This window comes from Mirounga angustirostris, unplaced genomic scaffold (assembly GCF_029215605.1).
Source record: "Mirounga angustirostris isolate CCGP_5_RB_7025 unplaced genomic scaffold, mMirAng1.0.hap1 SCAF_4, whole genome shotgun sequence".
Taxonomy (NCBI): domain Eukaryota; kingdom Metazoa; phylum Chordata; class Mammalia; order Carnivora; family Phocidae; genus Mirounga; species Mirounga angustirostris.
In genome coordinates, this window is record NW_026991712.1 from 99,573,817 (window position 1) to 99,600,321 (window position 26,505).

Consider the following 26,505-nt stretch of genomic DNA (forward strand, 5'->3'; position numbering starts at 1 on the left):
CGGCTCAGGTCATGATCCTGGAGTCCCGGGATCAAGCCCCGCATCGGGCTCCCTGCTCGGCAGGGAGTCTGCTTCTCCCTCTGACCCTCCCCCCTCTCATGTGCTCTCTCTCTCTCATTCTCTCTGTCTCAAATAAATAAAATCTTTAAAAAAAAGATTTTATTTATTTATTTGACACAGAGAGAGAGACAGCGAGAAAGGGAACACAATCAGGGGGAGTGGGAAAGGGAGAAGCAGACTCCCTGCCGAGCAGGTAGCCCGATGCGGGGCTCGATCCCGGGACTCCAGGATCATGACCTGAGCCGAAGGCAGTCGCTTAACCAACTGAGCCACCCAGGCGCCCCCACATTACCCTAATTTAAACAGTCGTCTGACCCCAGCTTGGTACTTTAATTTGTTGCTTGATTGTCTCCCCAAGTGAAATGGAAGTTCCAGTGAGGGCAAGGGTTTTTGTTGGTTTTGTTCCTGCTGTTTCCCCAGTACCTGGAACTGAATACAGGCTCAGTAAATAATTTGTTGAATGAATTATTCTCACCAGGCAAGAGGAGTTAGCAGTACTGGTCCCCAGTCCTCTTGTCCTCTTGCCCTCTCCTAAAGCTGGGTCGCTAGACCACCTGGAATATCCTGAGTGCCCCCACTCCTCCGTGCAGGGTTCTGTGAGGCTTACTAACATTTACATAATTACAGCACTGGAGCTGGGATTTGAAGGAGTTGAGAGTTTGATACAGATTTGCATAGGAACTTGTTAAACGTGTTTGATGACTGATCTTCACATTATGTTAATTAAAAAATTAAAATGTCATTCTCTACAGCATAAATTACCTGTTTTGGATACAAAGCCCAAAGAATTTGGTGGAATCCAGGGAGAAAGCACACTGCTAGAAAGCAGTACCGAAAGCAGCCAGTCTAGTAGGCCTGTCTCTGGCCCAGACACATCAGAGAAGGTGGAAGGTTCACCTGCAGAGGAGAAGGCCCAGCTCGGGACTGATGCCAGAGGCAGCCCAGAGGAAGGCAGCGCGTCCAGGCCAGCCAGCGGTGGGAAGGATCTGGAGAGTGGCCCATGTGGCTAGAGGAGCACACCCTCGGACCACAGCTCAGAGGTCATCTTTGGGTTTTGTAAAGTATACTCTTCATAACTATTTGCTCTTCTCTACAAATATTCTGACATTTACTACCCTACAGATGCCAACTTAAACATGAATATTTTTATTGACCGTCAGAACTAACGAATACCCATGTATTTCTGTTTAATTTTTATCGTTTGTGTAATTTCATTTTCATATTGGTACCTCCTGTGGAGTTTGTGGTGTTGATTTTGGAACAGGATCTCATAGATGAACATATGGCAAGCATCACTGATTTCAGATAAGAGGCCAGTTTGAATCAGGAAACATTGAAAAATAAGTTTTATGGTTCACACGCATACCAACTAGCCGACGTGTGTGTTGCCTAGTGGATGTCCTGTAATACCTACTTTAGTTAATGATGTTAGTTGTGCACTGGATTTGATAGGTTTCCAAAAGTGGTAGGTACTCAGAAACTATTTTAAGGAAAGTCCACTGTCGTAAGCTTTACCCTTTTCATGCACTTCAGCGTCTTACTGCAGTCACGGAGTCTGGGTCCCCTTGTCTCTGCGGAGGCTGCCCCAGCTCATCATGGCTTCGTCGTTGCGAATCCTGCCTCCATCGCTCAACTCTTCCAGTGCTGACTGGGCCTGCTTCCTTGTCGCCCCTTTTTACCCTCAGCTAAGACAGACCTGAAGATGGCCAGGAGAATTTAGTTACCACAGTTTGTTAATTGGTGATCTTGGTCTTACATAGTCAGTAGACGGAGAATAGCTTTACCCTTTCCCCACCAAGTACATACTTTACACATTGGTCGAGTACAATATTTTTGCTAAACAGCGTAATTTCTCTATGTCCCTGGTTAAGTATAAAAAAATGCCATTGCCAATTAAGATTTTAAAAAATTACCTCAGCAAGAGGATGTAAAATTTATTAATATTATTTTCTAGTTTAATATTGCAAACATCTTTAGTAATTCATCAGAAAGGTAGTAGTTCTTTCCAGAAAAAGCAACAGGATTTTATAGAAAAATTTGCAACACAATTAGGTATGGGACAAATGAACTAATGCAAGGATGCCTGCAGCTTGGAGTGGATTCGTGAACATTGGTGCATATTAAGTCCTCCCTGACGGCCAGACCTGTTCACACTAATTGGTAAATATGTGCCCAGGATGGTAGTTGTCCTCTGAGCTGTGACGGGATTCTGAAGAGCAATGAATGCCTCAGGTGACGGACTAACTGTGAGAGTGGAGTTAATGCTGTTTGAACTCCTAACTACTTTTTATCCAAAAATGAATCTGTAAAGAATTAAGTAGAATTTCATCTTTGTATTCTTTCATTACAGATAGCCGTTTGGGGATGCAGTCCACTTGGACAGCTAGCGAGGCAACATACCACTGCTGTTGAATGATGACGGCAATTTAGGGAAGACACTAAAGCAGACCGAACAGATCAAGGCCAGTTTATAACTTGGGGAAATAGACTTGTTTATTGTCCAGCCCATATTTATCATTAGAATCAAGAATTTTAGCAACAGGCTTTTAGGAAAATCAGAATTGGGTAGACAGCTTTATAAAAGCAGTGTTTAAGTGGAATAGATAATGTTGAATGTTTACAGGGTCTAAGAACTATTGTATACACAAAATAAACACCTATTTTTACATTATTGTAATTTGATATGCTGTCTTCGCTCATTGAATATGCTGGTAAGAAAAAACCCCATGATACTTACGTGCAGGTTTTTTTTTCTTTTTTTTTTAAAGATTTTATTTGCGAGAGAGAGAATGAGAGACAGAGAGCATGAGAGGGAGGAGGGTCAGAGGGAGAAGCAGGCTCCCTGCCGAGCAGGGAGCCCGATGCGGGACTCGATCCCGGGACTCCAGGACCATGACCTGAGCCGAAGGCAGTCGCTCAACCAACTGAGCCACCCAGGCGCCCCTTACGTGCAGTTTTTAAAAGGATATTGTCTAGGACGTTCTATTGTATATGTAATATATAAGACATAAGATGATCCGGGTGTTAACTGAGTACTTTTGACAAAATTTGTCTGACCTTAGAACCAAGAATAATCTTTTTTTCCCCTGAGCCTTTGATGTGATTCTAGATCGAGTAACTATCTTTCTATTTTATTTTTGTGAACACTGGCCATTTGGAGAAGTGGTTCTCACTGCCCACCAAGTCACCTGAAGGATTTTTAGAAAGAACAGAGCCCCAGATACCATCCCAGCTGTGCAGAATCAGAAGCAACCAGAGGTGAATGAGTTGCCAACTTGTTCTGGGTATGGGCATTTGCGTTCTAGAATTCACCCTTAGACTAGGCTCTACTCCATCCCATCTTACTGTGTTCTTTTCCTAAGCTAACTTTATGTCATGTCCTATTCTATACCTTTGTAAACTACCTTCAGTTTCTGGGAGGGGGAAGGAAGGCTTAATGGTGACTGAGGGCTTAACTTAGATCTTTCATATTTAAATTTTGTGAGTTTTCATCTGTTTTCTATTTTCAAGGCCTAGGTTCTTGATATAACCACATGAGTTTTCCGGGTGTTTTGTTTTGTTTTGTTTTGTTTTGACATTAGGTCTTAAAAAATTTTACACCAGTGTTTTGTAACAGAAGGTATAATTTTAAGCCACACACACACTTTAAAATTAAAGGGCCCAAAACATGCTGAAAGTTTATTTTGAGTTTTTATAATGGCTTCGAACTAATAACATACTGAAAATATGACTTTCTTAACAAAAAAAAGATCTAGATTTTTTTAATAAGACTAACTTTTTTACACATTGGTCAGGTAAGTTATTTTTACTAAACAGCAAAATTTCTCACTACATCCATGGTTCAGTATAGAAGAATGCCATTGTCAATTAAGATTAAAAAAAATTAGCAAGAGGATTAAATTCTAGTCTAGATTCATTTATCTTCCTACTTTACAAACTCTAGGTAAAGGAATCTAACAAGTTGCCAAAGAACACAGTTCTGAGCCTTAATCACAAAAGTTGATGAAGCACCTTTTATAAGACTCCTCCACCCTGCAACAAGTGCGTGTCCAGAGGAATGTTAATATCATACTACTAAAGGTTAAATATTTACATCATTCTAGAGCATTTTAAGCTGTATTACAGTGTTATAATTTCTCCTCTTAAGGAAAAAGTAATAGATTGAATTTCCCTTCAGTGTTCTGAAAGGAAATAAGGTCGTTTTAAAAAAATACCCATAATAACTAGCGGTTTGCTTATTTTTTTCCTGTATTTTTAAATTCCATCAAAGCATTACTTTGCAAAAGGTCCTTCAGTTCAAATTCAGTGTCTCTGTTTTGATCTCGTTGTAAAAGAACTCTCTGTTCATCCATTCTTTTTGCCTGAGAACGTAAAATCAAGCTAAAAAAGTCCTCATCTGGTACTGTTGGTCCCTTTGTGGCAGCAGGTGGTGGAGCACATCTTTGATCATCTAATCTGGACCCCTGAAAATTGATGAGAGAGATTAAAACACAAATACTTCATTAATGTTTGTCATCACAAGAAAAAAAACTTTTTTTTTGCTTCGTCTCAGAAATTTAATCTTCAGACCTGAAACCTGATAAAACTTTTGCCATTGGGACGCCTGGGTAGCTCAGTTGTTAAGTGTCTGCCTTCGGCTCAGGTCATGGTCCCAGGGTCCTGGGATCGAGCCCCGCATCGGGCTCCCTGCTCATTGGGGAGTCTGCTTCTCCCTCTCCCTCTGCCTGCCACTCTGCCTACTTGTGCTATCTCTCTGTCAAATAAATAAATAAGATCTTTAGAAAAAAAACAAACTTTTGCCATGACTTCCATAATCAGAATCTAGCAAGTATTATGTAGAAGTGTAACATCATGGCTTTGGTAAGATTAAGATACAAGGTCAAATATTACAGAGTAGGCACTGGCAAATACAACTTCTCATATCCTTAGAATGTTAGGTACAAAAACCCTGCAGCACTACCTTACAAATTCTGTGTCAGGCCAGGGGTCAGCAAACCGGAACCCACTTTCTGGGAAGGACCATTTGGAGAAGTGGTTCTCACTGCCCACCAAGTCACCTGAGGGATTTTTAGAAAGAACAGAGCCCCAGATACCATCCCAGCTGTGCAGAATCAGAAGCAACCAGAGGTGAATGAGTTGCCAACTTGTTCTGGGTATGGGCATTTGCGTTCTAGAATTCACCCTTAGACTAGGCTCTACTCTGTCCCATCTTACTGTGTTCTTTTCCTGTTTTTGTACATAACGTTTCCTTTTCATTTCACCACAATGCTCATTTGTTGATGAACTGCGTGTGGCTGCTTGCCAGCTACAACAGCAGAGTTGAGCAGTTGTGACAAAGACCATGGGGCCTGAAAAGCCTAAAATGTTCTCTGTCTAGCCCTGTCTTAAGCATTTAAATGTGTTAAATAGCCCAGATTTTTTCCTTGAAGTTTTAACTTACCGATCCTTATTTTAGAAGTACATTAGAAATGTTATTGATCAACTAAAAAATATAAGCACTTAAAAGTGTACATAGAGTGTCTGGTATTGTAAGCTCCAGCGTGGGAATATGCAGGCTGACGTTGGAGTGCCCACTCTTGCTGGGCACTGTGCACTGACCTGCCTTCACATTTAACCCCGCAGCCCTGGGACCCTCACAGGCCTCCTCCTGAGCGGCCGCCCCGCCACACACATGCACCCGGCTCACGCTTCATTTCTCCTGCCTTTATGCTGTGGTGATTTCACTGTCCTCCAACTCATCCAACACTTGGGCACTGGGGTCCCTAGACCTCTTCTCTTCTGGTCTTCATTCTTTACCTCTGCCTTATCCATTAGCTCCCGTGGTCATAGGCCAGACTTGGCCACTCTCAGTAATCGCATTGTCTTTACAAGCATGATTTCAAGCATCCCATGTTGACTGCCACCTCCAATTTTCCAGATCAGCCTAGACAGTAATCCCCCAGGAAACTTTTTTTTTAAATTGTAAAAGTTTGCCACTTTAACCATTCTTAAATGTACAGTTTAGTATTAAGCACATTCATCCTGCTGTGTGGTCATCACCATCCATATCCAGAACATTTTCATCTTGTAAAACCAAAACTTGAAACCTTTAAACGGTAGCTCCCATTCTCCCCTCTCCAGCCCCTGGCAACCACCATTCTATTTTGTCTCTATGAATCTGACTACTTTACCTCATATGAGTGGAACTGTATAGTATTTGTCCTCCTCTGACTGCCTGCTTCTCAGCATAATGCCTTCGGGGTTCACCCATGTTGTGGCTTGTTTCAGAATTTTCCTCATTTTTAAGGATGAAAAATATTCCACTGTGTAGGTATATACATTTTATCCACCTACCAATGGGCACTTGGTTGCCTCTATCTTTTGGCTATTGTGAATAATGCTGTTTGAACATTGGTGTACAAATATCATATCCATGATTTCAACTGCTTGGGTTATATATGCCCAGAAATGAGATTGTTGGATAATATGGTAATTTTCAACTTTCTAAGGAACCACCATACTTTTTTTTTTTTTTTTTTAAAGATTTTATTTATTTGAGAGAGAAAGAGAGCACAAGCAGGGAGAGTGGCAGGCCGAGGGAGAGGGAGAAGCAGGCTTCCCGCTGAGCAGGGAGCCTGACGCGGGGCTCCATCCCAGGACCTTGGGAACATGACCTGAGCCAAAGGCAGACGCTTAACCGACTGAGCCACCCAGGCGCCCCTTGTTTTTTTTTTTTTTAACATTTAAGCTGAGTTTTAATCTTGAGAATTTCTTAAAGGCAGTCTTGGTTTCCATTGTCTCATTATTCAGTTTTTCATCAGGCTTGCTGACAAGGAACACTGTTAAGCTTATTTTTTTCTTTTAATTTAAATTCAATTAATTAACATATTACTAGTTTCATAAGTAGAGTCCAAGGATTCTTCAGTTGTATATAACACCCAGTGTTTATTACATCACATGCCCTCCTTAATGTCCATCTCCCAGTTACCCCATCCCTCCAATCTCCTCCCCTCTAGTAACCCTGTTTGTTTCCTATAGTTAAGAGTCTTTTATGGTTTGTCTCCCTCTGATTTTGTCTTATTTCTCCCTCCCTTCCCCTATGATCCTGTTAATAATAAATTCCACTATGAGTGAGATCATATAATTGTTTCTCTGATTGACTTATTTCACTTAGCGTAATACCCTCTAGTTCCAGCCACAGCACTGTAAATGGCGAGATTTAATTTTTTTTGATGGCTGAGAGTATTCCATTGTGTATATATATACCACATCTTCTGTATCCATTCATCTGTCAATGGACATCTGGGATCTTTCCATAGTTTAGGCTATTGTGGACAATGGTGCCATAAACATTGGAGTGCAGGTGCCCCTTCGGATCACTACATTTGTATCTTTGGGGTAAATACCCAGTAGTACAATTGCTGGGTCGTACAGTAGCTCTATTTTCAACTTCTTGAGGAACCTCCATACTGTTTTCCAGAGGGGCTGCGCCAGCTTGCATTCCCACCAACGGTGTGAGAGGGTTCCCCTTTCTCCACATCCTCACCAACATCTGTCATTTCCTGACTTGTTAATTTTAGCCATTCTGACTAAATGGCTGACCTGGTGTGAGGTAGTATCTCATTGTGGTTTTTTTTTTTTTTTTTTTTAAGATTTTATTTATTTATTTGACAGAGAGCGAGAGCAGGAACACAAGCAGGGGGAGTGGGAGAGCGAGAAGCAGGCTCCCCGCCAGGCAGGGAGCCCGACACGGGACTCGATCCCAGGACCCTGGGATCATGACCTGAGCTGAAGGCAGACGCTTAACGACTGAGCCACCCAGGCGCCCTCTCATTGTGGTTTTGATTCATATTTTCCTGATGCTGAGCATTTTTTCATGTGTCTGTTGGTCATTTATATGTTGCCTTTGGAGAAATGTCTGTTCATGCCTTCTGCCCATTTAAAAAAAAAAATTTTTTTTTTTTTTTTTAAAGATTTTATTTATTTATTCATGAGAGACAGAGAGAAACAGAGGGAGAAGCAGGCTCCCAAGGAACGGGAAGCCCGATGCGGGACTTGATCCCAGCACCCTGGGATCATGACCTGAGCCGAAGGCAGACACTTAACCATCTGAGCCACCCAGGTGCCCTAAAAAAAATTTTTTTTAAAAGATTTTATTAGCAAGCGCACAAGCAGGGAGAGCTGCAGAGGGAGAGGGAGAAGCAGGTTCCCTGCTGAGCAGGGAGCCCGGCAGGGGGCTTGATTCTAGGACCAGATCTGATCATGACCAGAGCCGAAGGCAGATGCTGAACCTGAGCCACCCAGGCACCCCTCTTCTGTCCATTTCTTGATTGGATTATGTGTTCTTTAGGTGTTGAGTTTGATAAGTTCTTTACAGATTTTGGATACTAGCCCTTTATCTGATATGTCATTTGCAAATATCTTCTCCCATTCTGTCAGTTGTCTTTTGGTTTTGTCGACTGTTTTCCTTTGCTGTGCAGAAGCTTTTTACCTTGATGAAGTCCCAATAGTTCATTTTTGTCTTTGTTTCCCTTGCCTTTGGAGACGTGTCTAGCAAGAAGTTGCTGTGGCCGAGATCACAGAGGTTGTTGCCTGTGTTCTCCTCTAGAATTTTGATGGATTCCTGTCTCACATTTAGGTCTTTCATCCATTTTGATGTATGGTGTAAGAAAATGATCCAGTTTCATTCTTCTGCATGTGGCTGTCCAATTTTCCCACCATCATTTGTTGAAGAGATGGGTTTTTTCCCATTGGGTATTCTTTCCTGCTTTGTCGAAGATTAGTTGACCATAGAGTTAAGGGTCCATTTCTGAGTTTTCTAGTCTGTTCCATTGATCTATGTGTCTGCTTTTGTGCCAGTACCATACTGTCTTGATGATGACAGCTTTGTAATACAGCTTGAAGTCCAGGACTGTGATGCCACCAGCTTTGGTTTTCTTTTTCAACACTCCTTTGGCTATTTGGGGTCTTTTGTGGTTCCATACAAATTTTAGGATTATTTGTTCCAGCTCTGTGAGAAAAGTTGATAGTATTTTGATAGGGATTGTATTGGATGTATAGATTACCCTAGGTAGCACAGACATTTTAACAATATTTGTTTTTCCATTTCTTTGTGTCTTCCTCAGTTTCCTTCAGGAGTGTTTTATAGTTTTCTGAGTGCAGATCCTTTGCCTCTTTGGTTAAGTTTATTCCCAGGTATCTTATGGTTTTGGGTGCAATTGTAAATGGGATCGACTGCTTAATTTCTCTTCCTTCTTTTTCAGTGTATAGAAATGCAGGTGATTTCTGTGTACTGATTTTACATTCTGCCACTTTGCTAATTCCTGTATGACTTTTCCACATAGAGTATCATGTCATCTGCAAAGAGTGAGAGTTTGACTTCTTCTTTGCCAATTCGGACGCCTTTTATTTCTTTTTGTTTTCTGATTACTGAGGCTAGGATTTCTAGTACTATGCTGAACAGTGTTAAGAGTGGACATCCCTGTCGTTTTCCTGACCTTAGGGGAAAAGCTTTCAGTTTTTCCCCATTGAGAATGATACTCACTGTGGGCTTTTCGTATATGGCTTTTATGATATTCTCTATTCCTACATTGTGAAGAGTTTTAATCAAGAAAGGATGCTGTACTTTGTCAGATGCTCTTTCTGCATCTATTGAGAGGATCATATGGTTCTTGTTCTTTCTTTTATTAATGTATCACATTGATTTGCAGATGTTGAGCCAACCTTGCAGCCCAGGGATAAATCCCACTTGGTCATGGTGAATAATCCTTTTAATGTACTGTTGGAGCTTATTGGCTAGTATCTTGGTAAGAATTTTGCATCCATATTTACCAGGGATATTGGTCTGTAATTCTTTTTAGTGGGGTCTTTGGTTTTGGAATCAAGGTAATGTTGGCTTCACAGAATGAGTTTGGAAGTTTTCCTTCCATTTCTATTTTTTGAAACCGTTTCAGAAGAATAGGTGTTAATTCTTCTTTAAATGCTTGGTAGAATTCCCCTGGGAAGCCATCTGGCCCTGGACTCTTGTTTGTTGGGAGATTTTTGATGACTGCCTCAATTTCCTTGCTGGTTATGGGTCTGTTCAGGTTTTCTATTTCTTCCTGGTTCAGTTTTGGTAGTTTATATGCCTCTAGGAATACATCCATTTCTTCCAGATTGCCTGAATTGTTGGCATATAGTTGCTCATCATACGTTCTTACAATTGTTTATATTTCGTTAGTGTTGGTTGTGATCTCTCCTCTTTCATTCATGATTTTATTAATTTGGGTCCTTTTTGATAAGTCTGGCTAGGGGTTTATTGATCTTAATAACTCTTTCAAAGAACAAGCTCCTAGTTTCGTTGATCGGCTCTACTGTTCTTTTGATTTCTATTTCATTGATTTCTGCTCTAATCTTTATTATTTCTCTTCTCCTGCTGGGTTTAGGCTTTATTTGCTATTCTTTCTTAAGCTCCTTTAGGTGTAAGGTAAGGTTGTATATTTGAGACCTTTCTTACTTTTTGAGAAAGGCTTGTATTGCTACATACTTCCCTCTTAGGACCGCCTTTGCTGCATCCCAAAGGTTTTTTCATTTTCCATTTGTTTCTATGAATTTTAAAAATTCTTCTTTAATTTCCTGGTTGACCCATTCATTCTGTAGTAGGATACTCTTTAACCTCCAAGTATTTGAGTTCTTTCCAAATTTCCTCTTGTGATTGAGTTCCAGTTTCAAAGCATTGTGGTCCAAAAATATTCAGGGTATCCCAGTCTTTTGGTACCAGTTGAGACCTGATTTGTGACCCAGTATGTGATCTGTTCTGGAGAATGTTCCATGTGGACTCAAGAAGAATGTGTATTCTGGGGTATCTGGGTGGCTTAGTCAGTTAAGTGTCTGCCTTCGGCTCTGGTCGTGATGATCCCAGGGTTCTGGGATCAGGTCCCGCATCTGGCTCCTTACTCAGCAGGGAGCCTGCTTCTCCCCCTCCCTGCCGTTCCTCCTGCTTGTGCTCTGTCAAATAAATAAAATCTTAAAAGGGGGGGGGGGCACCTGGGTGGCTCAGTTGTTAAGCGTCTGTCTTCGGCTCAGGTCATGATCCCAGGGTCTTGGGATCGAGCCCTGCATCAGGCTCCCTGCTCAGCGGGAAGCCTGCTTCTCCCTTTACCACTCTCTCTGCTTGTGTTCCTTCTCTCGCTATGTCTGTCAAATAAATAAATAAAAATCTTAAAAAAAAAAAAATGCATTCTGCTTTAGGATGGAATGCTCTGAATATATCTGTGAGATCCATCTAGTCCAGTGTGTCATTCAAAGCCGTTTTTTCTTTGTTGATCTTCTGCTTAGATGATCTGTGCACTGTAGTGAGTGGGGTGTTAAAGTCCCCTACTATTGGGGTGCCTGGGGGCTCGGTCAGTTAAGTTTCTGCCTTCAGCTCAGGCCATAGATCTTGGGGTCCTGGGATTCAGCCCTGAGTTGGAACCCTGGGATTGAGCCCAGACTTCCTCAGTGGGGAGTCTGCTTCTCTCTCTCCCCCTCCCCACCTCTCCTGTGCTTTCTTTGTTCTTTCTCTCAAATAAATAAATCTTAAGTCCCCTCCTATTACTGTACTGTTATCAGTGTGTTTCTTCAGTTTTGTTAATAATTGGTTTATATAATTGGCTGCTCCCATGTTAGGGGCATAAATATTTACAATTGTTAATCTTGTTGGATAGACTCTTTAATATAGTGTCCTTCCTCATCTCTTATTACCATCTTTGGTTTAAATTTAAAATTTCAGGGGCGCCTGAGTGGCTCAGTTGTTTAACGACTGCCTTCGGCTCAGGTCATGATCCTGGAGTCCCGGGATTGAGTCCCACATCAGGCTCCCTGCTCAGCGGGGGGTCTGCTTCTCCCTCTGACCCTCCGCCCCTCATGTATTCTCTGTCATTCTCTCTCTCTCAAATAAATAAATCTTTAAAAAAAATTTTTTTAAAATTTCATTTGTCTAAGGATTGCCACCCCAGCTTTCTTTGATGTCCATTAGCATGGTAAATGGTTTTCCACCCCCTCACTTTCAGTCTGGAGGTGTCTCTGGGTCTAAAAGGAGTCTCTTGCAGACAGCCATCAATGGGTCTTTCTTTTTTATCCAATTCTCATACCCTGTCTTTTGATTGGGGCATTTAGCCCATTGACATTCAGAGTAACTATTGAAAGATAGGAATTTAGTGCCATTGAATTACCTATAAAGTCACTGTCTCTGTATATTATCTCTGTTCTTTTCTGGTCTATGTTACTTTTGGGCTCTCTCTTCGCTTAAAGGATCCCCTTTAATATTTCTTGCAGGGCTGGTTTAGTGATCACAAATTCTTTGTTTTTTTCTGGAAGCTTTATGATCTCTCCTTCTATTTTGAATGACTTCCTAGCTGGATAAAGTATTCTTGGCTACATATTTCTCATTTAGTGCTCTGAATATATCATGCCAGTCCTTTCTGGCCTGCCAGGTCTGCTGCCAGTCTAATGTTTCTCCATTTTAGGTTATAGACCTCTTGTCCCGAGCTGCTTTCAGGATTTCCTCTGTCTCTGAGATTTGCAAGCTTCACTATTATATGTTGAGGTGTTGACCTATTTTTATTGATTTGGGGGGGGGGGTTCTCTGTGCCTCCTGGACTTGAATGCTTGTTTCCTTCCCCAGATTAGGAAAGTTCTCAGCTATAATTTGCACGCCCCCCCCCCCCTTTTCTGGGATCCCAATTAATCTAATATTGTTTCACTTTCTGGTATCCCTTATCTCTCAAATTCTTCTCTCATGATCCAGTAGTTATCTGTTTTTGTCAGCTTCTCATTCCCTATGATTTTGTCCTCATTATCACTAATTCTCTTCTGCCTCATTTACCCTAGCAGTTAGAGCCTCCATTTTTTTATTGCATCTGATAGCCTTTTGATTTCAACCTGATTAGATTTTAGTTCCTTTATTTCTCCAGAAAGAAATTCTCTAGTATCTTCTATGCTTTTTTCAGGCCCAGCTAGTGTCTTTGTAATTGTTATTCTGAACTCTAGTTCCAATGTCTTACTTATATCTATATTGAGTAGGTCCCTGGTAAGTCATTACTGCCTCTTCTGAGGTGAGTTTTTCCATCTTGTGTGGTTGCCTTTCTATTTGTAGAATTGTAGCAATTCTTTTTCTTAGATCTCTGGGGGAGTTCACAGGTGTTCAGAATGATTTGATGGATATGTAGCAGAATTTCTGGGACCAAACTGAGTTCTCCTATTCCTCCGCCATCTTGGAAAATCCCACCATACTGTTTTTATAGCAGCTCCACCATTTTCTATTTCCACCTACCGTGCACTGACAGTTCCAATTTCTCCACATCCTCACTGATGCTTGTTTTCTGGTGGGTTTTTTTTTTTTTTTTAATGATAGCTTCCTAATGGGTGTGAGATGGTATTTCGTTATGGTTTTGATTTGCATTTCTCTAATGATTTGTGATGTTGAGCATCCCTTCCTGTGATTATTGGCCATTTGTATATTTTCTTTGGAGAAATGTCTGTTTGGATTCTTTGGCGGGGGGTGGGGGGGAGTGGCAGAGAGAATCTTAAAGCAGGCTCCACGCCTAGCACAGAGCCCAACATGGGGCACAGTATCATGACCCTGAGATCATGACCTGAGCTGAGATCAAGAGTTGGTCACTTAACCGACTGAGCCACCTAGGCGCCCCTGCCCGTTGCTGAAATAGCTTTTTTTGTAGTTAAGTTTTAGAGTTCTCTATATTCTGAATTAATCCTTTATCGTTTATATCATGTGCAAATATTTTCTGTGAGTTGCCTTTTTACTTTTGTAAAATTGTTTGATCCAGGGAGGGGGACAAGGAGACTCCATGCTGAGTGCAGAGCCCCACATGGGGCTCGATCCCACAGTACTGAGACCTGATCTGAAATCAAGTTAGACACTGCAATTTTCATGACGTCCAGTTTGTTTCTTCTTTTGTTGCCTGTGCCTTTGGTGTCATAACTAAGAAATCACTGCCAAATCCAAAATCTTGAAGCTTTCCCCTTAACGTTTTCTACAGATTTTATAGTCTTAGCTCTTACATTTAGGTCTTTGATCCATTCTGAATCAGTTTTTATATATGGTATTAGGTAAGGGTCCAGCTTCATTCTTTTGCATGTGGATAGTTTTCCCAGAATCATTTGTTGATGAGAATCCTTTCCCCATTTAATAGTCGTAGCATACCTGCTGAAAATCATTCGACCACATATTCAAGGATTTATTTCTGGGCTCTCTTTCCTATTGGTGTATATGTCTGTAATTATGCCAGTACCATAACTGACTACTGTAGCTTCGTAGTAAAATTTGAAATCAGGATATGTGAGGCCTCCAACTTTGTTCTGCTTGCTCAAGATTGTTTCAGTTATTTGGGTTCCTGTGGAATCTCAGGGTGGAATTTTCTGTTTCTTTAAAAAACCTTATTTACATTCTGATAAGGAATGCATTGAATCTGTAGATTACACTCTGGGTGGTATTGGCATTTTAACAATATTAAGTCTTATAATCCATGAACGTGAGTTTTTTTCCATATTATTTATGAGGTTTTCATGTCTTTCAGAAACATTTTATAGTTTTCATTGTTCAAGTCTTTAACCTCCCTGGTTAAGTTCATTCTTGGGTAGCTTATTCTTTTTGATGCTATTACAAAAATTGTTAATTTCCCCCCCTCCCAATAACTTGTAATAACTTGTTCATCATTGTTAGTGTATGGAAATACAACTGATATTTGGATATTAATTTTGTATCCTGTTATTTTGCTGAATTTGTTTCTTAGTTCTGACAGGGTTTTTTGTGGGCTTTGGTGAAATCTTTAGGGTTTTCTATATCTAAGACTCATTTCTGACAGAGATAATTTTTTTCCTTTCCAATCTGGATTTTTTTTCTTGCCTAATTGCTCTACTAGAAGTTCCAATATTATGTTGAATAGAGGTGGTGAAAGTGGACTCCTTGTCTTGATCTTAGAGAATAGTTTTTTTCTTTTACCACTGAGTATGATGGTAGCTGTGGATATTTCATAAATGATTTTTTTTTTAATCTATTCGTGTGCACATGTGCACAGGGTGAAGGGCACAGGGAGGGGGACAAGGAGACTCCATGCTGAGTGCAGAGCCCCACATGGGGCTCGATCCCACAATACTGAGACCTGATCTGAAATCAAGTTAGACACTGCAACTGACTCAGTCACCTAGGCACCCCTCATAAATGACTTTTATTATGTTGTGGTAGTTTCTTACTATTCCTAGTTTGTTGAGTGTTTTTAACATGAAAATGTGTTAAATTTTGTCAGATGCTTTTTCTTCATTTAGATGATCAAGTGGTTTTTTCCGCTTTCATTCTATTAATGTGTATGTGTTGCATTGATTGATTCCCCTATGTTGAACCATACCTGCATTCCAGGAACAGATCCCTCCTGGGCATGGTGTATAATCCGTTTACTGGATTCTGTTTGCTAGTATTTTATTGATGATTTTTGCATCTATATTCAAAAAGGATATTGGTCTCAAGTTTTCTTGTAGTGTCTTGTCTGGCTTTGGTATCAGACAATATTGGCCTCATAGAATGACTTAGGAATAGGAAGTATTCCCTTCTCTTCAGTTTTTTGGAAGAGTATGAGGACTGGTGTTCTTCTTTAAATGTGTGGTAGAATTCACCAGTGAAGCCATCAGGTCTGGGGCTTTTCTTTGTCTGTCAGGAGGTTTTTGATTACTGATATAATCTCCTTATGGATTAATTATGGGTCTATTTTCTATTCATGATTCAGTGTTGGATGATTTTGTGTTTCTAGTTATTTATCCATTTCATACAGGTTATCCAACATAATCATTCATAGTATTCTCCTAAAATTATTATTATTTCTGTGGAATATGAGTAATGGCCCCACCTTTGTTTCTAATTTTAGTAATTTGAGGCTTCTCTGTTTACCAGTTTTGTTAAACTTTTCAAATAACCAGCTTTAAGATTTGATTTTTTTTTTCTATTTTTCTGTTCTCCATTTCCTTCCTTCTGCTAGTTTTAGGTTTAGTTCATTTTCTAGCCCCTTATGCTGTGAAGTTAGGTTGTTAATTTGAGATTTTCCTTATTACAGCTATAAAATTTTCCTGAATACTGCCTTCACTGAGAATATTGTGTTATTTTCATCAGTCTCTAGGTAGTTTCTAATTTCCCTTGTGATTTCCTCTTTACTTACTGGTTAATTTCCACAAATTTGTGAATTCTCCATTTTTCCTTCTGTTATTGCTTCTAACTTCATCCTTTCGTGGTCTGTCTTTTAAAATTGTTGAGACTTACTTTGTGGCCCTAACATATGGTCTTTCCTGGAGAATATCCCATGTGCACTTGAAAAGTAAGAGGTAGTTAGCCTACTGTGTTGTTCAAGTTTATCATCTGCCTGGTTGTCCTGTTATTGGGGGGGGGGGGTCTTGAAACCTTCAGCTATTTTTAGAAATGTTCATTTCTCCCTTCAGTTCTGTTAATTTTTGCTTCATATATGTTGATTGTCTGTTATTAGGGACGTGTCTTCAGTATTTCTTAAAGCCACTGGGATCGCTGTTAATTTTCACTTCCATACCTTTTATTTCCTTACTTCCCTCCTTAGATGCAGCCTAGATTCCAAAGTCCCTTATTAAAGTAATTCCCTGGTATGTACTTCTCTCCCCCTCCATCCTATTCTGTCAAAATACTGACCTTGATTAAATCTCTGTATTCTTAAGCAGTTGGTTATACCCAAAGAAAATATACCACTCTACTGACAAATGAGTCCTCAGGGTAGCTCAATAATTCTCTTACTTTTCCCTGGTCATGTTCCACAATCTCCACTAATGGCCCTACTTCTTACTTTGTAACAAAATAAAAGCCACCAGAGAGAATTCCTACGTACAACTACCTCCACATCTGTAGACATATACTCTGCATTCCTTTTCACCTGTGCAAAAACTTCAACTATCCCATACTATGCTGCATCACTTGTTCCTCCCTCTACTTGATCATTTATGCAGTATTAACTCCCAAAAGAAAAAAAAACCCCACTATCTCCCCTTTTACACTTTCCATGTTCTCAATCCCCTCAATCCTTTGTCCCCATCATGTCACTAAAAATGACTAATAATCTCCATGTTGCCAAATCTAGTAGATCAGCCATCATCTTACTTGGCTTCTTAGCAGGGTTCTTAAAACACTTTCTTCAGTTTGCTTCTATCACTCTCTGGGCTGACTGCTGCTTTGCTGGCTTACCTTTCTCTGTTCAGTTAGATTTTGGAATTCCCAGGGCTTAGTCTTCATATTTATCTATTCTTTAGATACTATCTTCCCAAGGCTTTAATACCAGCTATATGCTGATGACTCCCAAAAATCTTTTCTCTCTGGGACTCCAGATTTTTTATATCCAATTGCCTACTCAACATCGCCACTTGAGTATCTACTTACATAACTCAAATTGATGTATCTAAAGTAGAACTGCTTTTTCTTCCCCATTTCAGTAAACCGTACCATTCACTGACTGAGTGCAAAGCCAAAAAGGTAGGAGCCTGCCTTGATTCTTATACCCTCCCCTCCATCCAGTTTATTAACAGGTCTTTCCAGTCAACCGTGACTTCAGAAATACACCCCTCTTCTGACTGCTTATCATCATTACTACTGCCACCACTACACTAGTCAAAGTCACCAATATCTTCTGCCTGAATTACCCATATTGGTTTTTCTAGCTGGTCTTTCTACTAACACCCTGTGCCACTCCACATGCTTTCAGACCGTCCAATGTCTTCCTATCACATTTGGAATACAAGACCTCATCATGGCCTATAAGATATAGGCTAGTTATTTCTCCAACCTTATCTCCTACCACTCTCCCTTATCCTTGTATATCCAAGAAGAGACTTGTTGTCTCTGCATGGAACACTTTCACTAAATATTCACATGGCTGACTATTTCACCTCATGCAGATGTCTGTTCATATGCCAATCCTGAAACATCTTCCCTAACCACCACCACCCCTGGATACCCCACTCCTTTATCTTGCTTTAATTTTCTTTATAGCACCTTACAAGTAACTGACCTAGAATATCTATACACATGTACAGACTTTTTACTATCTCTCACACTAAAATGTAGGATCCTTTAAAAGCCAAGTATGTGTCTCAAATGTCTAGAATAGTGCAGAGAACATTACAGATGCTCAATAATTTTCTGTTGAATGAATGACAGGTGGATAGTATATGTGTCATCACCTCATCTTTTTAAGGATGAGAAAACACACAGAATTAGGGTTGGGCAGAGGAAATGTCTCTTTAGTAAAAATAACGGTTATTTTTCTTGTGGTCCTCTTCAAGCCATTTGAGATATTCCTTAACCATTCTGGCAAATAATTATTAAAATAACTAAAAAATGAAAGCTATCTCAATATGTGCATTACTCCTAAAGTTCTCTAACGAGGGCCCCAGCTAGACTCTTCCCATATTAATCACTGGCTGCTCCCAATGCTTTCTCCTAACATTTAGAAAAGGGGGCTTTTTTTTTTTTTTTTGAGGGGGGCTCTTTTCTAGGTCTCCTTTTATATCCTTCACAGTCTCCTCTCCAGCACAGCTCAGAGAGTCATCAGCAACATCTCACCTCGCCTCACCACCCAAAATAAAGTAAAAAGCCATCACAGGGATGTATATAGTGTGTGATGGGCCCCTGAATAATAAGTGTGTCCCTGATACAAAATGAGCCTTTCCCAAATTAGAATTATAATACTGACAAAGCTCCCAACAGCATCTGAGGCATACACAGACTGACACAATATGCATACATACTTGACATTTTACAAGGATGTCAAAGAAGTCTTCATCAGGCTCTTTGTTGTCATTAGTCATCAGGTGGCCAAGGACAGACTTATTGTTGTTTTGTGTCAGACGAAGCCCTGGCAAATTACTGAAACTGGCCCTCTGGTCATCAAGACGGCGACTCTGTGAGCTGGCAAGAAGGTCTAAAAACTCATCCGTGTTGGGGGATACCATGGAAACGGATGGTGCTATGAATAGGAAAAAAATCCATAACATTATAAAAATATTTAGGCATATTTTTAATACACATATAACTCCTTTCTGCCTTGTTCAGTCCCAGCATCCACTCTGTCCCCCTGTTTTATCTCTGTCACTCAGAGTCACTGATAGGCTGGGGCCTGACTAGATGGGCAGGGAGGGAAGACTGAATCCCAGAGGACTTCAGATGATCCAGTTTGATGTTATTCAGATTTGACTGTATTTACTTTTATCTAACGCCCACTCACAATGTAACTTTACAAGGGACGCTGGCTCAGTCGGTTAACTGTCTGACTCTTGATCTTGGCTCAGGTCTTGATCTCACAGCCATGAGTTCAAGCCCTGTGTTGGGCTCCATGTTGGATGTGGAGCCTACTTTAAAAAAAAAATTGTACTTTATAAGATCTGGAGCTAGATTTTGGAAGGTAATAAATTGTCTTTCTTAGATAATTTCTCACGTGAGGATGAATGAGACAGTGTTTTTATTCTATGCCCTGGACAGGAACCATTTAGCTAACTAAGAGTTAAGTGTTGCTGATAAGTCCTAGTCTATGGCAGAGGAAGTCTTTTGGTAGCTGAAGTAGAAAATTTTAAGTAACCCATTTTAGACCTTTCTACGGCTCAAGCACACCTTAGCTTCAGCCTTAGTCATAGGTTCGGCTTCAGTCTGTACTGGCTTTTTAAAATCCAAATAGGAAGCATTTGTGTCTTACATAGAATTATAAGGTATGTATAACTTAAATTTTTTCCCTTCACTATTTTTACTTTTAAAGTTAGATTTTTTTTCCCAGTCCCAAAGAATCTAGGGAGACACAGTATGCTGTAGTTAGTAGAAAGTGCGGTGGACTAAAATACAGATAAACCTAGGGAAACTGAAACAAAACTTTGTTTTGAACTGAAGAAATACCAGCATTTCCAATAAACCTGGGTTCAGGCTCATTTACTGTACTTGCTCTGATGAGAACTAAACTCTCAGAAAGAATATCACAAGCTATCACAAGGAACTATTAAAAGGGGGGTAGAAGCACAGATCACTCACTTTTTAGCATCACTCTAGGGGGAGTGGAAGAAGCTGCAGTTGAAGCTGGCCCACAGCTCTGTTCTTGTAAGCAGCACCTCTGATCATCCATCCGATTGCTCTGAAATCGGCTTACCAGGTCAAAGAACCCTTCATCTCCAATAGTATCTGTACTGACTTTCTGAAATGAGAGAAGATATAAATATTCCAGCATTATCATCAGATCAATGGAACAATATCCTACATATGCAAAAGGTAAAGGATGAAGATTAAAAATAAAAATTGACACTTTCATTATAAAGAATTCAAGATGGCAACCTTGGTAATAAAGTTATTTCAATCCAATTAACAAAAAGCATTTCTAATTATATTTTATTCTAGTTATGTATAGTTATTAATCCTTGTATTTCCAGGGCTAAAGAAATGTACCTCAGGGCACCTGGGTGGCTCAGTCTAAGCTAAGCATCTGCCTTTGGCTCAGGTCATGATCCCAGGGTCCTGGGATCGAGTCCCACATCGGGCTCCCTGCTCAGTGGAGAGTCTGCTTCTCCCTCTGCCCCTCCATCCTGCTCATGCTCTCTCTCTCTCAAATAAATATCTTTAAAAAAAAAAAAAGGTACTTCATATTCTGGGGAACTGCTTCAGATACTGAATGAATTACGTAAATATTAGTGATCCCAGGCTCAAAGTTCAGTTCTAAGATTCTACAACAGAATTTAAAAGTAAACTAAGAACTGTAAACAAAGAATAATTTCCAAGGTCCTTTATTAAAGATTTGGAGATCTTGAAAAAATATATAAACTTCAAATAAATGAGTATTTGGGGCAGAGGGGAACTGGTCCTATTTTACTTGGAAAGCTTCAAAGCTTAAAATGACAGTTGCAGTGTTTAATAAAAAATATTTTGTTTTTCATAATGATGTAAATATTATAGTAGAGGTACATTTATATAAAGTGTTATAGGCCTCAGGAGAAGGGCAGAACTAATTCTTAAGGGACACAGGGGAAACTGATATTTGAGTTGGCTCCTGAAGAATGAATTAGCATTTGCAGGGTAGATATGCTTCATACTGATTAATATGCAATTCCAAAGGCCTGTAGTACTCAGGGGATAATGAACTATAGGGGGTAGGGGCGGTGAAGAGGAAGAAGCCACTGAAACAAGGGCCTCTGTATGACATACTAACAAGTTATCCCACATGAAAAGTAAGAGCATTGGTAATAATTTTAAACAGTTTTGTACAGAAACAGAACTGGCCCCTCTGAATGGTTGCAGAGGTTAATGCAGGGAAAGTGATCCGTTCAGGCGCCTATTCCAAACATCTGGGTAAGAGCTGCAGTAGTGCACTAAGAACTAAGACATAGTAGCAGAGGTTTATTTTCAGAAGGAGGGGGTGAGGCAGATCTGAGGGATGTAAGGATTGACTGGATGTGGTTAGTGAAGGCGAGGGAGTCTAGAATGACACCTGGGTTCCTAACTTGGGGGATGGAGAACATGGCATACATAAGGAAAACAGGAGGTGTTGAGAGAGTACAGTTTTTAACATGTTCAGTTTGAGGACTGGGATTAAGTATGTACATAAACTGTGGTCAGATGCACTAATCACAAGACTTTCCTTGGGGCAAAAAAGGCTCAAATTCAAAATTCTGAACATCAAAACACAGGGAGGCTCCGGAAGTATGGACATTTTCAGTTGGGCTAAGTGGGCTTAGTTAAGACCTCAAACCTTGAACAAAGGTATGCCTTTGAGATCTGCTCTAGATCTATAAAAATATTCCTGAGCCATTTTTGTATATCCCATAATGCTTCCTTTTGTTAGTCATACATAGGTAAGAAACTAGTGATAAAAGTCAAGACAAAGGACACTACCAGGGTACAGTCATAGATGGAATGCTGATAAGAGAACCAAGAGAAGTCCATAAAAAAAAAAAAGACTAACACAATTTTTTTTCAAAATTTCTAATTGAAAAATGGACTTGATAATTAGAAAAATCATCTTTGTAATTTATTTTGATTCTTTTATCAGAGTATAGCTTAGAGCTAGATTAGAGATACTCCTGATATTTTATTTATAAATATTTTAAGTTATATTTAATAACCTGATTCCTGTGGTCATTTTTCATCAAAATAGTTTTTGACTCTATTATTATTTCACTATAAATAAATAGAAGTTAATGCTAGTAGATACTATTTTATTTAATTTTTTAAAAGATCTTATTTATTTGACAGAGACACAGCGAGAGAGGGAACACAAGCAGGGGGAGTGGGAGAGGGAGAAGCAGGCTTCCCACGGAGCAAGGAGCCTGATGTGGGGCTCGATCCCAGGGCCCTGGGATCATGACCTGAGCGGAAGGCAGACGCTTAACAACTGAGCCACCCAGGCGCTCCTAGTAGATACTATTTTAAATTAGTATTTTAAAATCCTTGAACATCTAAATTTAATTTATTTTAACTTCTAAGCTGAAAGAAGGACAGTTTTATTGGGAGACACTGCAGTAAAATAAAAGGTAGTTTATTTGCAAATAGGGACAAACAATTACTGTCCAAAGCAGTGAAGCAACATATTCATGAATGGAGAAATTACAGTTTCTAGCTTTGAAGAAGACAGAAATGATAGGGAAATATGGAAGACTTCTTTGAATAAAAATGGCATTTTGTATTAAATGTCTGTTTCCAAATATTGTTTCAATACAAGAATACTAAAATGTAGGTAACTCAAAGCACAGCACTCAAAATCTTATTTTTATACGTACTCTCTGAGAATTTGGAATTCGGTGATCAATGGAATTACTGGCATCTTGGAGAACTTTAGTGGAGGAATTAGTTTTGCATTTTTTCCCCTTCAATCTGTTGACAAAGAGCAGCTTCGCAGAAGGTTTGGCAATAAGAGGCTTTTGTTTAGCAAGAATTTCACTGTTCCAGTTCTGTACCTACAAAATTATGAACATAAATGGAAAGCAGGACATGAAAAAAACAAAGCTATCTCTGGTTTTCTATAATATTAACCTGCCATTGCCACTCATTAGTGTGTGTGTGGGGGGGCAGCTAGATCTTTGGTAAATTCCTTTTTGCCAGTGTATCTCACTATTTTCAACAGCTTGTACCAAATGTATACTGTGGACTTCTCATTACCAAAACATTAAAATGGTGGCTTTTAAGAACTTAACAGTAAGCAGAGTTTGCCAAAATCCCATAAAAATAAAATTTGAATGGTCAGGGAAAGAGCAAGTTTTATTCTGGATGTGAGTTAATCTGTTACAACTGGAAATTTTGGGTGTATGTAGACTTTTTAACTGTAGAAATTAACATCTAAAATTTACATAGCAGTAATTTTTTGGTGATATTTTTTGTTTTCACTAACTACTAAATTCTCAATAGGCAAAACATCTAATCACAATTTATATAGACCTAGACCTGGTTTAAATATACTTAACCTCTAAATAGCAGACTCAATATAACAAATATTTACTGAGTGGAAAGGAAAACCTACAGTATGTATAGTACCTATGTGACATTTGCAGCTTTAACATTTCAGTCTTAAGTGTTTGCAAGTAAGTCCAAAGGTCTATGTTATGTAATAACTGATAATTTGATAAAACATATTTTCATAGTTACATCATGAGGCACAAATCAGAGTAAGTCCTGCCTTGAGGCTACCATACCTGAGTGAGACAGGCAGCCAGTGAGTGAACCAAGCCAGCTATCTGCACCCAATGAAGCCTCACCCCCCCACCCCACCCCCATTCCTTTTCTCATACAGGTGATAAGGGGAAACTATTGCTAGGGTGGACTTCAGGGTCTACTGATTTGAGAAAAACTAGATGGCCCCAGATGTTAGAACATAAAACCCACCTAAATCCCAAGTGTTTCGAAATGTGAAAAATTTTAAATGTTTCCTATTTACTTACTTGGACTTCCCAACAAAAACACTGAAGAATACAGACTGGAATAATGTCCTCAAAATTATGAAGGAAAATGATTTCCAACCAATAATTCCATACTAAGCAGAACTACCAATCAAATGTGAGAGTAGCAAGGGGCGCCTGGGTGGCTCAGTTGGTTAAGCGACTGCCTTCGGCTCAGGTCATGATCCTGGAGTCCCGGGATCGAGTCCCGCATCAGGCTCCCTGCTCAGTGGGGAGTCTGCTTCTCCCTCTGACCCTCCCCCCTCTCATGTACTCCCTCTCTCTCATTCTCTCTCTCTCAAATAAAAATAAATAAAATCTTAAAAAAAAAAATGTGAGAGTAGCAAAAAGGCATTTTTCTGACATTCAGGGTCTCAAGAGCTCCCTGCAGTTGTACTCGTTCCCGAGAAGCACCTCTGATACAGACATCTCCCTTTTATCTTTATATATGCTTCTTTACTTTGTTGAGACTAATGAAATAATGAACTCTAATGCAACTTTATGATGAGGAAAAGAAAACAACTAATTCCAAACATACTTTAAAGATAAAACCTGTCATTATTTGGCTCTTGGAAAATTACAGGGCTGAATCTGGTTAGCTTCTTAATGGAATCTACGGTTAGTACCACTACAGACCTAGGCACAGGTAGCAAATTAATTTTGCTACTTATTAGTACGTTCCTACAAGAATAAGAGGCCTAAATTGACTTTAAAGTTGTTTTTTAAAAAAATAATTTGCAGGTTGGACAGCTTTGAGAACTGACAAGGTAAGAGGTAGCTATTTGGGGGAATTCATGAAGTCCTTCAGAGTTTTTGAACAACTCTAATTGGAATAAAAGAATATTGGATATAAGTTCAAATCAGTTAGATGTTAGTCTTATGAAAACTATTCCCACAAAAAAAGTCAATATTAAAAAAATCATATGCTTGGGGGCGCCTGGGTGGCTCAGTTGGTTGGGCGACTGCCTTCGGCTCAGGTCATGATCCTGGAGTCCCGGGATCGAGTTCCGCATCGGGCTCCCTGCTCGGCAGGGAGTCTGCTTCTCCCTCTGACCCTCCTCCCTCTCATGCTCTCTGTCTCTCATTCTCTCTGTCTCAAATAAATAAATAAAATCTTAAAAAAAAAAAAAAATCATATGCTTGTTATAATAGGGCAGAAAAATGTTTAATGACATAGAAGTAATATATTAACTATGCATTATAACATATCTGTAAATATGATAGTATTCATATGAAAATGCAAGATGAATAAATACCAAAATATTAATAACTGTAGTTACCACTGGGAGGTGGGATTACTGATAATTTTAATTTTCTTGTTGAAATTCTCTAAAGTTATTATAATGAATCTATTTTATAAGAAGCATTTTATAAAATATACCATAAAAGAACAGCAGCCTACTTTAACAATGTAAAATTAAGTTAAATGAAGGTGTAAGAAAGCAGCCTAGATTCTTCAAAAACCTTTTTCCAGGATGGCGGGGATGGATAAAATAGGTGATGGGGATTAAAGAGTACACTTAGCGTGATAAGCACTGAGTAATGTATAGAAGTATTGAATCACTATATTGTACACCTGAAACTCATAACACTGTATGTCAACTATACTGGAATTAAAACAAAAAACTTAATAAAAATAATAAAGACAAAAATAACCTTTTTCTAATTATGAAGTCCCTTCTGTTACTTAAAAAAAAAAAAAAGCCTAGACAAGATCTTGAATAAAAAGTTAGTTGTTAGTTAAGAAAATGCTTTTAAGAAATGTAGCCAGAAAAACTAGCTTGATCATAAATATCAACCTTGCCAATCACATTGCCGTTATTTAGTTGGAAAAAAAAAGCTTTCTGATCTTTTAATTAAAAAAAAAATACAGGGCGCCTGGGTGGCTCAGTTGGTTAAGCGACTGCCTTCGGCTCAGGTCATGATCCTGGAGTCCCGGGATTGAGTCCCACATCGGGCTCCCTGCTCAGCAGGGGGTCTGCTGCTCCCTCTGACCCTCTTCCCTCTCGTGCTCTCTCTCATTCTCTCTCTCAAATAAATAAAATCTTAAAAAAAAAAAAACTTAAAAAAAAAATACATGAAATACATGTACATGTTAAAATATTCAAACAGTTCAAACTTTATATAAAGTAAATATCTCTCCTAACTCAGACACCCAGTACTTTTCCCAGAAGCAGTTGTTAGCAAGTTTCTTACATATTTTTCCAGAAAGGTTTTATGCATCTACAAAGGATATATATGCATAATGCTTTTCTTATACAGATGGCAACATACTATACACATTCTTTTTGGACTGTACTTTTTTCTGATTCTTTTTAAAGGAAAATTTTAAAGTGATACCTATACAAGACAAGGTTTATTTAAACTATTCATTTAAGTTAAAAGTTATTTCATATTTGATTATAACAGTTCAAGAAATTTAAAACAAAAAAGCCGCCAACCTTTTCTGGTGTTAACTTCATAAGTTCCATGTTTTCCATACTGTGTCGGCGTCCGAACTTGGGGCGTGCACCTTTGAAAAAAAAATTA

General features: G+C 39.3%; 2 protein-coding genes across 10 annotated transcripts in view; one reads left to right on the forward strand and one right to left on the reverse strand.

Moving 5' to 3' along the window:
- The window catches only part of CLCC1 (chloride channel CLIC like 1), a 38,904-nt gene extending 24,468 nt beyond the window's left edge, over nt 1-14,436 (forward strand). For 3 of the 5 annotated variants that reach the window (XM_045897057.3, XM_045897061.3, XM_064588724.1), the window contains one exon: nt 813-14,436. In XM_045897057.3, the coding sequence (XP_045753013.1) occupies nt 813-1,070 (258 nt within the window). In that variant the 3' untranslated portion in view covers nt 1,071-14,436. The remainder of the gene's footprint in view (nt 1-812) is intronic. The other 2 variants (XR_010410803.1, XM_064588723.1) reach the window with 2 other exon arrangements.
- Nucleotides 1,618-26,505, reverse strand: part of GPSM2 (G protein signaling modulator 2) — a 60,904-nt gene continuing 36,016 nt past the window's right edge. For 3 of the 5 annotated variants that reach the window (XM_064588718.1, XM_045897064.3, XM_045897063.3), the window contains 5 exons: nt 26,418-26,488; nt 22,825-23,001; nt 20,093-20,252; nt 18,826-19,043; nt 3,190-4,523 (listed from right to left, as the gene is read on the reverse strand). In XM_064588718.1, the coding sequence (XP_064444788.1) occupies nt 4,296-4,523; nt 18,826-19,043; nt 20,093-20,252; nt 22,825-23,001; nt 26,418-26,488 (854 nt within the window). In that variant the 3' untranslated portion in view covers nt 3,190-4,295. Of the gene's footprint in view, nt 1,757-3,189; nt 4,524-18,825; nt 19,044-20,092; nt 20,253-22,824; nt 23,002-26,417; nt 26,489-26,505 lie in introns of those variants that run through there. The other 2 variants (XM_064588719.1, XM_064588720.1) reach the window with 2 other exon arrangements.